Raw genomic sequence first — 14,880 nt, 5'->3', positions numbered from 1 at the left:
AAGCGTGTGAGTAATGTTGAGTTAGCTCTACACCACTGGTTTTCCTCGGAGGAAGACCACGCTAGTCTTCATCATTCCAGTGCTGGTAGCAACCGGTAATGGGGGTAATCATAAAATTTGGGGTGGACTTGTAATTATTAAATAAAAAGAAAAATATTACATATCCTTGTTGATTTTCTGTTCACATATGGGAGATTGCTGGTTCGAATCCCAGTCATGCAGCTTGCCGTCTGCTGCCAGAGCCCTGAGAGAGCACAATTGGCCTTGCTCTCTCTGGGTGGGTAGATGGTGAGCTGATGTATCGGAACCGAGTCACTGCGCTTTTTTCTCCAAGTTTAAATGAAATCATTTCACCTGTTTCTTAGGTAAAGTGTACTGGTCAGACAGCACGCTGAAGAAGATCACCAGGGCTAATATCAACGGCACCCAGCAGGAGGACATCATCTCTACAGGTAAACAGAAAAATAGGAACCACAGAAAACATGCAAACACTGCTGATTACTTTATAAAACACTTTTAATAGATCAATATAGAGGTGCAGTCTGTATAAACCAGGGGTGTCCAAACTACGGCCCGCGGGCCATTTGCGGCCCGTTTCCTTTTTTGGAGCGAGGTATTTTAGAAATAGAATGAAAGTTGGCCCGCTGTTAAGCAGGTTTTTATAATGTGAGATTCAAAGTTTGAACGCTAGGTGTCAGAAACGGGCCAAAGAGTCTAAAAGCGGAGAGGGTGCGCATTTCTAGCGCAGAAAAACGGGGCAAAGGTCTAAAAGCGGAGAGAGGGTGCGCATTTCTAGCGCAGGTAAACGGGCCAAAGAGTCTAAAAACGGAGAGAGTGCGCATTTCTAGCGCAGAAAAACGGACCAAAGAGTCTAAAAGTTGCCATAATTAAGGAGTTTAATATTAAGAGACATCATGAAATTAAACATCAATTTGAAAAATCTTAGTTTACACAACACTGTCAAAGATAAAGAAGTCAAGTAAAATGGTGTGTAAATGAAATAATCAGGAAAAAAGTATTATTTAAAGTGGTATATTACATTATTTGTTTTATTATAGAGTCTGTGGCCCGTGACTTCAAATATATTTCTCCTCATGGCCCCCAACAAAAAAAGTTTGGACACCCCTGGTATAAACTCTGATTTCTTTACTCCTGCTTCAGGTCTGATGACCACGGATGGCCTTGCTGTAGACTCAGTGGGCAGGAAGATCTACTGGACGGATACTGGAACCAACCGCATCGAGGTGGCCAACCTGAACGGCTCCATGCGGAAAGTTCTGATCTGGCGGAACCTGGACAGCCCTCGCGCAATCGCCCTGTACCACGAGATGGGGTAAAGAAAGAGATCTGACTTGCTTCTGTATGAGGATAATAGTGCTAAATACACTGAGCGCTACAAACCTACATGTTTAAATTCTTCACTTGTAAGACACTAAAATCTATAAAGCATGATACAGTGTAGACTGCTACTGTGCTTAGTTCTGCTTTGTGCAATAAAAATGATTTGCTGTTAATATGATTGTAACAAGTCATATACAGCCTTTATTGGTGCTATATATAGAACCAAGCTGCTAAAAAGCAGCCACTGAAATAATGATATTAGAGATTGATATTAGAGATTATTATTAGATCACAGTCTGTGCTGTGTTTGAGTGTGTAATGGTTTATTGTAGAGCTGTTAACATTAACATGTTAATGCATGTGATTAAATTGGAACAGTAACGCAAATTAATTGCACCACCAAGTTTAAACCCCAGCTGACCCCCCCCCCCCCTAAACTGACACTGTTTTAAATGAAGTTACTGACTCTTTCACATTACTGGACTAAGTGGGCAATATTTTTACAGTATTGTAAGGCAAGCTAAAACAAGTTCCACCCTTAAAGGAAACAATTGCTTAAAACAGACTCCTAATTATTGTATTTATGAAGTCAAATTTAAATCAAATGTATTTATTTGGTGGTTTTACAGAAATGTGATTGCAGGACAGAGAATCAGACAAAGCATTTTAATATTTATTGAAAAATAAAATTGAAGAGGATGGGGAATCAGCTTAGTTGAATGGCATCCTCACTGTAGCATTCTTTAGGGGAGTTAATTTGCTAACAGTTTAAAGGGTAGAGTTCCACTAAGGCCGGGCACAGCAGTGTTAGCATTAGCAGACAGCGCTACACTGAGGAACCATGAGTGTACAGGTAAGCTAGGGTGTTATTAGCTAGTGGTGAAAGAGCTAGCCCTTAGCGCAGTTAGCGGTTAATGCTAACACTGCTTCAGCAGTGCTAGTTAGGGTTAGCAGCAGGCTATAGGCCGACAATACCTCTGAATGGTGAAAGAGCTAGCACTTAGCACGGTTAGCGTATAATGCTAATGCTGCTGGAGAACTAAACTGAAACTCCTGTACAAAACACTGTACTTCAGTGAAGTGGCTTTACTGGTCCCTAATACCTGACTGATTTCATACATAATGTGCACTGATGGTTTTTAGGAAAAATTAAAGACTTTTAAAGGTGCCATATAGTGTGAAAAATACAGGACTAGTATTTTAATCGACCCTGCTAATATAAATAAAATAGCATTTTACCTTTCTTACATTCGTTCTTTTATACACATTTAAATATAATTTAAATGTCCACTATAAAAATCTTTGTCTTAAGTAGAACAAGTGTGATTAATCATAGTTAATCACAGAATATTGTTGTGATTAAACTGGTTCAGTTTTTTTAATCGATTGACACCACTAGTATATTATTGATTATTGGGATGGTATACATTGGAACACTGTGAACACTATAGCATTATAAAGCGCCCCCTACACTTCCTGTAGAGTATAACAGTTTATCAGGGTGACGTGTAAATCATATTAACATTACAGAGCGTTGTAGAGAGTGCCCTCTATGCTCTCTGTGATGTATTGCACTCTGTCAGAACAGGCTCTCTGTCTGCAGGTGTTGTAACTGGTCTGTTGTGTGGTTTAGGTATATGTACTGGACAGACTGGGGTGAGCATGCCAAACTGGAGCGAGCGGGACTGGACGGATCGGACCGCGTGGTTCTGATCAGTAATAATCTGGGCTGGCCGAACGGACTGGCCGTAGACAAGGCCGGCTCACAGTTGCTCTGGGCAGACGCTCACACTGAGGTCAGTATTATTATGGGCTGTTTTTTCTTTGATTGAATGTATTTATTTTATAGCACTTTAAAATAAGGGTACATTAAATAAATGTACTTAGTTTTAGCTTATTCTCAATTCATTATTATTTATAGCAGTATTCATTAAAATTGAGTTAGTTTATCTTAGTTTTCTCCGTTAGCTCAAACACATATATATATATGTATGTATATATGTAGATATATATATTGATAATAGTATCTGTATGATACAGTATCTGAAACCACAAACAATGCAGAATGTTCTCTTTAAAGGTTATTTTATGTGTGGCTTATGTGTGTTATCTCTCGTGAATGAGATTGTTGTAAAACAGTAGCACTCATTAGCAAGCTCTAAGTGATATTATTATTTATTCACAATTATTTCTAATAATAATAAGAAGAATAATTATTTGTAATTATTATGCACTATATTGGCCTTGGACTTAGCTTTGGTTTAATACTAACTGTTAATAATATTGATAGAACTCTGTAATTGTTATCTATACTATTTTCACGGCTTTAGTGCTAAAAGCACTTCACAGTTTGACTGTTTAGGATAAGAGTGGGGGAATTAGTGTGTTTAATTCTAGTAGTGAACAGTTCTAACAGTTCTGTGTTTTCTCCAGCGGATCGAGGCGTCTGATCTAAACGGGCTGAACCGCAGGACGCTGGTGTCTCCAGTGCAGCATCCGTACGGGCTCACGCTGCTAGGCCCGCATATCTACTGGACGGACTGGCAGAGCCGCAGCATCCAGAGAGCAGACAAAACCTCCGGCGCCAACATCATCACCGTGCGCTCCAACCTGCCTGGACTCATGGACATCCAGGCTGTGGACCGCGAGAGACCGCTGGGTATGACTGGCCGTGTGCTGAATTTGGGAATCCATATTATAATATAATTTTTTCTCAGCAGGACTGTAATAGTAATATATTGGAAAGTTCTGCCCTCTAGTGGTCAGTCTTTCATCCTGTGCATGGATTTGGTTGTGTTTTAGTGTTTCATGTACCATATTTTTGGCACTATAAGACGCATTAGATTCTAAGGCGCACTATCAACAGGGGTGTTGCCATATTTCCCTTCTAATTCAGCAGGTCTTGCCGCTGGGGGAAGGTGGGTTACATAAAGCTAAGTAAACAAACCTGTAATTCTTAAAAACAAAAAATCTTTCAAAATTGAACGAGCACTGGATGTTAATCTACACAGATTTCTCTCCTGAAAACTGTTTATTTGGATGAGAAAAGTGCTTCTGCTTATTTACAGTAAGCTTAGATTTCCATAATGAGGAACCCAGAGTGTTATTAGAGATATTAGCTAGCTAGTCACTCCATGTAGCTTTTAAACATGGTAAAATACTAACCTCTGAACGGCGAAGAAGCTAGTGCTTAGCGTAGTTAGCGGCTAATGCTAATTTGCAACCTGACTGGTATAATTCAAACATAAGATGGCTGCACATTTTAAGGGGGCTTTGTACTTATTTAAAATGATTTATTAAAAAAAAAGGTTGAACGGTCTGAAATTGTTCTTTATATAACCAAAAACCATCATTATATGACAGTGATTCTTCAGCATATTTTGATTATATGACAAAACACTGAATATATATTTTATTCATTTCTAGAAGATATGACTGCAACAAAATAAATAATAAAGTTTTATTAAGTATAAATACAGCACTTCTACACTACTTCAGTACAATCAAAGGGCTTAAAGCCCTGGTGACTGGTGCCACCTGCTGGTCAGAGGGTGTAAATACATCACAAAGTCTGAGTGTATGACTTCTATTGTTGTTTTTCTAGTATTTTTGTTGCATTTTAATATAAATTATTATACACTGTCTTTGAATTCATTATTTGAGAATTCAGGTTAAATTCTGTAAATCTAATCAGAAGAAAGAGCCTGAACTGGACCTGCGATTGGACTGACTGTTTAGATACAGAAGCATCAAATGATCAGATAAAATGAAATAAATACATTTATAGAAAGCTGATTACGTCACAGATCCTGTCCAGATCTGGTTCCATTCATGTAGCCATACTTTTATTTTATTTAACAATTCTCTAAACCTGTAATATAGCTCAGAGAGTCAGACGCTTTCTGATTGGTCAGGATTTTTACAGCACACCTGAACTGTCCTTTACTTATGCTCCTTTTCTTCACCTGTGCTTTACCTGTACCAGGTTATAATAAGTGTGGGCGGCGTAACGCTGGCTGTTCTCACCTGTGCCTCCCCCGGCCGAACGGGACGTCCTGCGCCTGCCCCACCGGGATCCTGCTGAAGAGTGACGGCAGCACCTGTGAGGAAATGCCCGAGACCTACCTGCTGTTCTCCAACCGCGTCAGCGTCCGCCGCATCTCACTGGATACGGCTGACCACACCGACGTCCACGTCCCCGTCCCCGAGCTGCACAACGTCATCTCCCTCGACTACGACAGCGTGGACGGAAAACTCTACTACACCGACGTCTCACTGGATGTCATCAGGTGACCTAAACCCCCACACCGATAAACCCCCACACTGATAAACCCCCACACTGATAAACCCCCACACTGATAACCCCTCTCACTGATAAACCCTCTCACTGATAAACCCCCACACTAATAAACCCCCACACTGATAAACCCCCACACTAATAAACCCCCACACTGATAAACCCCCACACTAATAAACCCCCACACTGATAAACCCCCACACTAATAAACCCCCACACTGATAACCCCTCTCACTGATAAACCCTCTCTCTGATAAACCCCCACACTAATAAACCCCCACACTGATAAACCCCCACACTAATAAACCCCAACACTGATAAACCCCCACACTGATAAACCCCCACACTGATAAACCCCCACACTGATAAATAAACCCCCACACTGATAAATAAACCCCCACACTGATAAATAAACCCCCACACTGCTAAATAAACTCCCACACTGCTAAATAAACCCCCACACTGCTAAATAAACTCCCACACTGATAAATAAACCCCCACACGGATAAATAAACCCCATTACTGATGAACCCCCTTACTGATAAACCCCCACACTGATAAATAAACCCCTACACTGATAAATAAACCCCCACACTGATAAACCCCCACACTGATAAATAAACCCTCTCACTGATAAACTCCCACACTGATAAACCCCAACACTGATAAATAAACTCCCACACTGATAAATAAACTCCCACACTAATAAATAAACTCCCACACTGATAAATAAACTCCCACACTAATAAATAAACCCCCACACTGATAAATAAACCCCCACACTGATAACCCCCCACACTGATAAATAAACCCCCACACTGCTAAATAAACTCCCACACTGCTAAATAAACCCCCACACTGCTAAATAAACTCCCACACTGATAAATAAACCCCATTACTGATAAACCCCCTTACTGATAAACCCCCACACTGATAAATAAACCCCTACACTGATAAATAAACCCCCACACTGATAAATAAACCCTCTCACTGATAAACCCTCTCACTGATAAACTCCCACACTGATAAACCCCAACACTGATAAATAAACTCCCACACTGATAAATAAACTCCCACACTAATAAATAAACCCCCACACTGATAAATAAACCCCCACACTGATAAATAAACCCCCACACTGCTAAATAAACTCCCACACTGCTAAATAAACCCCCACACTGCTAAATAAACTCCCACACTGATAAATAAACCCCCACACGGATAAATAAACCCCATTACTGATAAACCCCCTTACTGATAAACCCCCACACTGATAAATAAACCCCTACACTGATAAATAAACCCCCACACTGATAAACCCCCACACTGATAAATAAACCCTCTCACTGATAAACCCTCTCACTGATAAACTCCCACACTGATAAACCCCAACACTGATAAATAAACTCCCACACTGATAAATAAACTCCCACACTGATAAATAAACTCCCACACTGATAAATAAACTCCCACACTAATAAATAAACCCCCACACTGATAAAAAACCCCCACACTGATAACCCCCCACACTGATAAATAAACCCCCACACTGCTAAATAAACTCCCACACTGCTAAATAAACCCCCACACTGCTAAATAAACTCCCACACTGATAAATAAACCCCCACACGGATAAATAAACCCCATTACTGATAAACCGACTTACTGATAAACCCCCACACTGATAAATAAACCCCTACACTGATAAATAAACCCCCCACACTGATAAATAAACCCTCTCACTGATAAACCCTCTCACTGATAAACTCCCACACTGATAAACCCCAACACTGATAAATAAACTCCCACACTGATAAATAAACTCCCACACTGATAAATAAACTCCCACACTAATAAATAAACTCCCACACTGATAAATAAACCCCCACACTAATAAATAAACCCCCACACTGATAAATAAACCCCCACACTGATAAATAAACCCCCACACTGATAACCCCCCACACTGATAAATAAACCCCCACACTGATAAATAAACCCCCACACTGATAAAATAACCCCCACACTGATAAAATAACCCCCACACTAATAAAATAACCCCCACACTGATAAATAAACCCCCACACTGATAAAATAACCCCCACACTGATAAAATAACCCCCACACTGATAAATAAACCCCCACACTGATAAATAAACCCCCACACTGATAAAATAACCCCCACACTGATAAAATAACCCCCACACTGATAAAATAACCCCCACACTGATAAAATAACCCCCACACTGATAAATAAACCCCCACACTGATAAATAAACCCCCACACTGATAAATAAACCCCCACACTGATAAAATAACCCCCACACTGATAAAATAACCCCCACACTGATAAAATAACCCCCACACTGATAAATAAACCCCCACACTGATAAATAAACCCCCACACTGATAAATAAACCCTCTCACTGATAAACCCCCACACTGATAAATAAACCCCCACACTGATAAATAAACCTCCACACTGGTAAACCGCCTCACCAGTGTATGTGTAAATATCATGTTTAAAATACACAACCCAAGTGTAATGTTTTGTGTGTATTTTGTTATTTGTGATGTTTTGGCTGTAGACGGGTTAATCTGGATGGCAGTGAGATGGAGACGGTGGTCAGTCAGGGGCTGAAGACCACAGATGGGTTAGCAGTGGACTGGGTGGCGAGGAACATGTACTGGACGGATACGGGTCGGAACACTATAGAGGTGGCTCGGCTTGACGGCTCGGCCAGGAAGGTTCTGGTCAATAACAGCCTGGACGAACCACGAGCCATCGCCGTGTTCCCCAGCAAAGGGTAAGTGTGTGTAGGGTCTCACTGTTTCTTGTTTATACACTGGCATGCAACAGAGTTCAGCTGTGTGTAATATAGTCTCAGTATAATTATACCTGTGCTGTGAAGTCCTCTGTGAAGTGCTTTGTTAGAGAACACTAGTGAACAAACAGCATCCTGAAGACCAAGGAACTCACCAGACAGGACAGAGCAAACGTGGTAGAGCAAAGGTGCTGTGGTCAGAAGAGACCAAAGTTTAACTTTTTGGTCTAAATGCAAAGCTCTGAATGTGGCAAAAAAACTTTGTGTTGGTCTATCTCTTAAAATCTCAATGAAATACGTTTAAGTTTGTAGTGGTAAGGTGACAAAATCTGAAAAAGTTCAAGGGCTATGAATAATTTTGCAAGCCACTGTTGTGCATTTAAATACATTCATCTGTATTTTATTACAAATATGTAACCTCAATACAGGGTGAACATATCTGCACATAATTCTCTTTGGTAATTTGAGTAAATGAGCAGAACCGTGTCTCTTTGTTCTCCTGCAGGTTCCTGTTCTGGACAGACTGGGGGCACATTGCCAAAATTGAACGTGCCCATCTGGACGGTTCTGACCGAAAAGTTCTGATCAACACGGACCTGGGCTGGCCCAACGGCCTGACACTCGACTATGATACTCGCAGGTCAGAGACTTTTTGATATTTTTGAGAGAGTTTGTTGTAGTTTGGTCACAAAAGTAAATAGTTTAAAGCAGTCAGACCTCAGGTTCCCTTTAGCAGCTCAGCTCAGCAGATCAGCTCACCTGGTAGAGGTTTAGTTCAGTTCTCGCTTGACCCTGTACGTATTATCTTTGAGAGTCTTATGAGAGTTTTAAGAGGCTGTACTTGCTTGTCAGTGATGTTTGTTGATTAGACTGAAGAGCAGGACGCACTAGCTGTATAGCTAGCTGTGCTACAGCAGTGGTCTTTTGTTGTTCTATGTCTTGTACTCATCAGCAACAGTGCCTCTCTGTGCTAGTAAACACTGTTGTCACACAATGTTGTTTTAAAGCCAGATATTTTTGTATGTTTCAGATATATTGATGTGAATATTTTTCTTCAATATAAAATGTATTTGTATAGCGCTTTTTACAACTGATATTGTCACAAAGCAGCTTTAGAACAAGTGAGAACCAAGACTCACACATACACCAGTAATTTGGATGTGATCAGTAGTGGAGAGTATACAACTAGTCTGAGGCAGGTGAATAAACTGGATGATGGGCAGCTGAACTGTAGTGGGTGATGGGGAAGCCTGCTTTCCATAGACTTCCATCAGTCTGGCGGGACAGGGGGACAGAACAGCCTAAAGGTCCAACATCTATCAGTATCGGGTCAGACAGGTGGGCAGTCAGTAACTTGGAGGAAGGCAGAGAGATGGAATTAGTTTGAACTGGATTTATGTAAAACAGAGAATATGAAACATTATCAGAGTGTGATTTTCTAATGACTCCGGCAGATCTGAGTAAAACAGTCTAACTAAAGGGAGAGAGCCAGAAGGTAACATAGACACGGAGGAACCCTGAAATATACTTTAAATAAAAATATATATTTATTTATTTTTAAGTATTATTGTTTGACATGTAATAATAACAATAATGTGTGTGTGTAGGATATTCTGGGTGGATGCACATCTGGACCGCATAGAAAGTTCAGATCTGAGTGGCCAACTGCGCCAAATCCTCGTCAGTCCTGTTTCACACCCGTTCGCCCTCACACAGGTACCACGCGACTACCAACCCGGATCTTACTCCCTCACTCGCTCCCTCCCTCTCTTACTCCCTCTCTTTCTCCCTCACTCACTCCCTCCCTCTCTCACTCCCTCTCTCACTCCCTCACTCACTTCCTCACTCAATTCCTCACTCACTTCCTCAGTCATTCCCTCACTCACTCGCTCACTTGTTCATCCTTTTCTCCCTTTAATTTCACCCTTAACATACTGTCCCCTCCTTTTGCATCCTTCCATATCTTACCTTCATTTTTCTTCCCATCTCTCCCTCCTCTCCTCCTTCCCCAGCTGAAGCCGCTCTCCTCTCATCTAACCGCTTTCTCCCGAATCTCACAGCAAGACCGCTGGATCTACTGGACCGACTGGCAGACTAAATCCGTCCAGCGCGTCGACAAATACAACGGCCGCAATAAGGAGACCGTTCTGGCCAATGTCGAGGGGCTGATGGACATTATAGTGGTGTCACCAAACCGGCAGACTGGTAAGGCTGGAGCTCCCACATGGTCCATCAGTTAAAGTGTAAATTTTAAGAGTGGAGAGTTAAGTATTATGTATTATGTTATAGGTAGAGGATATGGGATTGCAGTCTGTATGTTTTTTTAATTTGGGGATTTAGGGTCCTCTATCAAAACTTCTCCATCTAGGGCGCCGAGTGCCACAGCAGGCTAAGCCACTGTGCCACTATGATCAGGAGATCGCCGGTCCGAATCCTGTTCATGCAGCTTGCCATTAGCTGCCGGAGCCATGAGAGAGCACAATTGGCCTTGCTCTCTCTTACTTCATCACTCCAAAGGGTGATGTCGCTCAGCACAAGGCGTCTGTGAGCTGATGTATCAGAACGGAATCTTTTTCTCTGAGTGTGCTGTGACGTTACTCGGCAGTTATGGATCAGCAGCAGCTCGAAAAGAGTCTGACTTCACATGTATCAGAGGAGGCATGTGTTAATCTTCACCCTCCTGGTGTTGGGGAATCACTATTGATGGGGTCCTAATAAGTGGGTTGGGTAATTGGCTTTGTATATTGGGGAGATAAAAATAAATAATAATAATTTTATTTGATAGATAAAAATATTACAATCTCTTAAAATAAAATACTTATTCAGTCTTAGTTAAGTTAGATTTTTCTGTGTAATAAATGTTTTTTTCTGTGCGGAGCCGCTGCTGGTTTTAGCCGCTCCATCAGTAGTGTATCTCTCCTCTTCTGGCAGGTACCAACCACTGCGGCGTGAATAACGGCGGCTGCACTCATCTCTGCTTCGCTAAGACCAACAGCTTCGTCTGCGCCTGTCCAGACGAGCCAGACGACAGGCCGTGTTCAACCAGTGAGTTTAAAACACACACACACTATAAAAATTTTACATTCCTTATCATTAGATATGAGAGAATGCCATTCTACACAGCATTAGGAATTGTTATTTGTTGGTTAAGAATTGCATTATTTAATTATTTAATTAAATTCTGTTCTCCCTCTTTTAAAGTTTCCGGTTTTGTTCCGACGGTGCCCGACCGAGGAACCACCAGCACCCAGTCTCCCAACAAACGAGAGAAAGCTGCCACGAACAAACCCCAGCCTGGTCTCCCTGTGCTCAAGTACGTTTAAAATCAACTTTTTATCCACACTGCTAGTGCTGGGCTATGACCAAACATTAGAACATATATTTATATGTTCACGATATATTGCAGTATTTATTTATTTATTTAGTATTACTGGGCTTTATATAGGTTTGTGAAGTATTCTGCAATGAGGAGTACATAGAATATAAAACACTAAGGTTTTAAATGAAGGGTTTGAGTATAATAGACTTTACATTTTCAGCATTTGCAGGAAAACAGTTCTTCTTAGTCTTATTGTGCAAACTGCAGCATATTAAAAATAGAACTTTACAAAGAGATATGCCGACCACTTTAACAATGCAGTTCTATAAACACTATATAAAATACTAAAATACTTCTCCTTTTATTTCTCAAATGTTTTACTGGACTAGTTAGACAAGTTTAACATAAGTTTACAGTGTGTTATCCTGGAAGCCATGGAGTAAAAATATTTAAATAACTATTTATTGGCCAAAGTTCTCTTGGTTCTTTTGTGGTGTTTAAAAAGCTTTTAACGATAAAAGGGGAGAGAGTGTGAAAAGTGAAGCGTCACGTTACGAAATGAACCAATCACATGACCGCCCGAATACCTGAGCTCGGTTAGCTTCTATACCTGGTGTAGTTTGAACCCGAGTCCACTTAAAGTGAACCCCAGACCACTGATTTCAGGAGGATCGGAACTCCGCTCCCGGGCTTGAAAGCAGCTTTCACACTTCACACCAAACGTACCAGACCTGCGGGGAAAGCACACCCGGCTCCTGAAAAAAAAAAAGCGGAAAGACTCGTCCAGCTGTTAGCTAACAAAATGTTTGTCATGCTAACCTGGCTAATGCTAGCTAGTGTGCTGTTTGCCTGTGCTGCTCCACAGAGTTCTCTGCAGCACTATTTGTGTTGATACATTTTTACAGCTGTTTATTCGTCTATGCTACAGTATGGCTGTAGACGAAAAATGCACACCGGAGGAGTAATTAAAACCAGTACACCACCCAACACTATACACTGTATACACTACAGGTCCAGATGTATGGACACCACCTTTAAATCACTGCATTTTATTTTAGGTTTGACTAATTGACACATATGTGGGGACAGGCGTGGGGCATAGAGGGGTATAAACCTCCAGCATTGATCTGTGGATCAGTGGAACTGTGTTCTCTGGAATGATGGAGCTCAGTCCATTACTATTGGATGGGATGAGTTGGGGAGTTGGGGGGTTGGGGATAAGGTGGGGTGATGATCATTAACGATCATCAATCAAATCCTTACAGCAATGCTCTAGCAGAGTCTGAAGAAACTTGGAATCAGCAGATGTCCCAGTGCTTTTGTGCATGTAGTGTTTTGAAGTAGTGAGTGGTGTATGATTTGTGTATTAATGATGGAATATTGATTATTGATCCCGCAGCTGTACGGATAAGATCGGGGGAGCGGAGGGCTGTCTGCAGAATAACGTGATCTCGGCTCCTCACGGTACGACTGAACCTCACTCTGTAAGAGATCCTTTACTTCTGTAAAATTCCTCTCACTCACTCTTTCTCTACATTTTTTCCTAAAAGGGGAGGGGCTTCATATCAGCTACGTGATTGGTGGAGCCCTGACTGTGCTGGCCATTCTTATACTTATAGCAGTGTACATTATTTACAGGTAAGTACAGACATTTTAATACTTTATTGTTTTTGAGTGTGTGTGTGTGTGTGTGTGTGTGATTGTTAATGTTGTTTTTTGTTTTTCAGGCACAAGAAGTCGAAGTTTGCAGATCCGGGTGTGAGTAATCTGACCTACAGTAACCCCTCCTACCGCACCTCAACACAGGAGGTGAAGATAGAGACGGCTCAGAAACCACCCATTTATAATCAGCTACGATATAAAAAAGAGGTGCGTATTTCATTTTCCCTTCCCTTGCCAGTTTTAATGGGATTTTTATCTTGTTTTTTTTTTAAATGTAAGTAATTAACACGTGGTGTGTGGCCATTGTACTTTAGAAACTATTGTTTGTATGAATTAAATTACAAATCAAATCTTAGTTTTTGCACCTACATTTTGTGCAACTTAGAGTAAATAAATAGTATAGTAAAATATTTATAAGAATGTGCAGAAGTGTGTCTCTGTAGAGTTTAAAACTTTGAAACACATTGAAGAACATAACTTTGTTTAACAGAAATAAACTAATTTGGCCACTTTAAATTTTAAGACAATATTCTTATATTAAAATACATCCAAATAATAAACATGATTTGAATAAAAAAATATGCATTATAATTAAATACAGAAATACCTTTTTTATTCAAATGCTTTTTTAATGGGACCTAAAGACAAACACAATCTCAAAATCTATTGCAAATTTTAATTTTGCATTTATAATAGCACATTCCAAACTTTAGCTTTAGTTTGTATCTGGTTTTATTTATTTATTTATTTAGACGTTTAGTAATATAGTTTTCTTTTCTCCTGCTGCTCATTCACTGTTTTTTCCTCCACCTCTCTCACTGCAGCTCTCTCATCCCTACAACTCTCTCTCTCCCTTCATCTTCTGACGCTCTTTTCTTTTCTCCATCCCGCCGGGTGCAGCAGGTAGATGAACAGCATGGCCAGATAACTCAGCTGCCTCTGATAACTCAAATTTTAATTTAACCTAAAAATTTGTTTTTCTCCAACCTGTATGCGCCTGCTCCCTTATATAACCTGCAGAGATCAGTGTTGTTATTGTTGTTGTTGTTTACTGGGTCTGCTTTGGCTGTTGACTTAACTTTATATAACATCCCCTTATAAAATCATTGAGTCGATATATAAAAGGGGGATTCCACCAATTCTTCTAAATTACACAGTGGTGTAAAAAATTTTGATACATTTTTTTTGCATGTTTGTCACTCTAAAATGTTTCAGATCATTAGACTTAGATTTAGATATTAGTCAAAGACAGCACAAGTAAACACAAAATGCAGTTTGTTTTTAAAATGTTTTTTTATCATTAAGGGAATGATAAATTAACTGTGGTTTATCACAGTGTAAATGAGTTCAGTTTCTCTAGCCACACCCCGGCCTGTTTACTGCCACACCTGTTCTTAATCAAGGAATCACTTAAATAGGACCTGTTAAAAAGCTAG

The 14,880-nt window shown here is 40.5% G+C and overlaps 1 protein-coding gene and 1 long non-coding RNA gene across 4 annotated transcripts in view; one reads left to right on the top strand and one right to left on the bottom strand.

Moving 5' to 3' along the window:
- The window catches only part of LOC125782217 (uncharacterized), a 530,592-nt gene that overhangs the window by 403,446 nt on the left and 112,266 nt on the right, over nt 1-14,880 (bottom strand). The gene's annotated exons all lie outside the window — the stretch shown is intronic.
- The window catches only part of lrp4 (low density lipoprotein receptor-related protein 4), a 166,240-nt gene that overhangs the window by 144,504 nt on the left and 6,856 nt on the right, over nt 1-14,880 (top strand). The window contains exons 24-38 of one of the 3 annotated variants that reach the window (XM_049465643.1): nt 366-452; nt 1,162-1,333; nt 2,975-3,137; nt 3,775-4,000; nt 5,327-5,630; nt 8,227-8,445; nt 8,969-9,103; nt 10,071-10,179; nt 10,476-10,668; nt 11,395-11,508; nt 11,665-11,776; nt 13,182-13,246; nt 13,333-13,420; nt 13,510-13,651; nt 14,269-14,347. In XM_049465643.1, the coding sequence (XP_049321600.1) occupies nt 366-452; nt 1,162-1,333; nt 2,975-3,137; nt 3,775-4,000; nt 5,327-5,630; nt 8,227-8,445; nt 8,969-9,103; nt 10,071-10,179; nt 10,476-10,668; nt 11,395-11,508; nt 11,665-11,776; nt 13,182-13,246; nt 13,333-13,420; nt 13,510-13,651; nt 14,269-14,310 (2,171 nt within the window). In that variant the 3' untranslated portion in view covers nt 14,311-14,347. The remainder of the gene's footprint in view (nt 1-365; nt 453-1,161; nt 1,334-2,974; nt 3,138-3,774; nt 4,001-5,326; nt 5,631-8,226; nt 8,446-8,968; nt 9,104-10,070; nt 10,180-10,475; nt 10,669-11,394; nt 11,509-11,664; nt 11,777-13,181; nt 13,247-13,332; nt 13,421-13,509; nt 13,652-14,268; nt 14,348-14,880) is intronic. The other 2 variants (XM_049465642.1, XM_049465641.1) reach the window with 2 other exon arrangements.

Source organism: Astyanax mexicanus, chromosome 16 (genome assembly GCF_023375975.1).
Source record: "Astyanax mexicanus isolate ESR-SI-001 chromosome 16, AstMex3_surface, whole genome shotgun sequence".
In the NCBI taxonomy this organism is placed as follows: Eukaryota; Metazoa; Chordata; class Actinopteri; order Characiformes; family Acestrorhamphidae; genus Astyanax; species Astyanax mexicanus.
The sequence above is the reverse complement of the archived record's forward strand: the minus strand, read 5'-3'. Positions and strand labels throughout refer to the sequence as shown.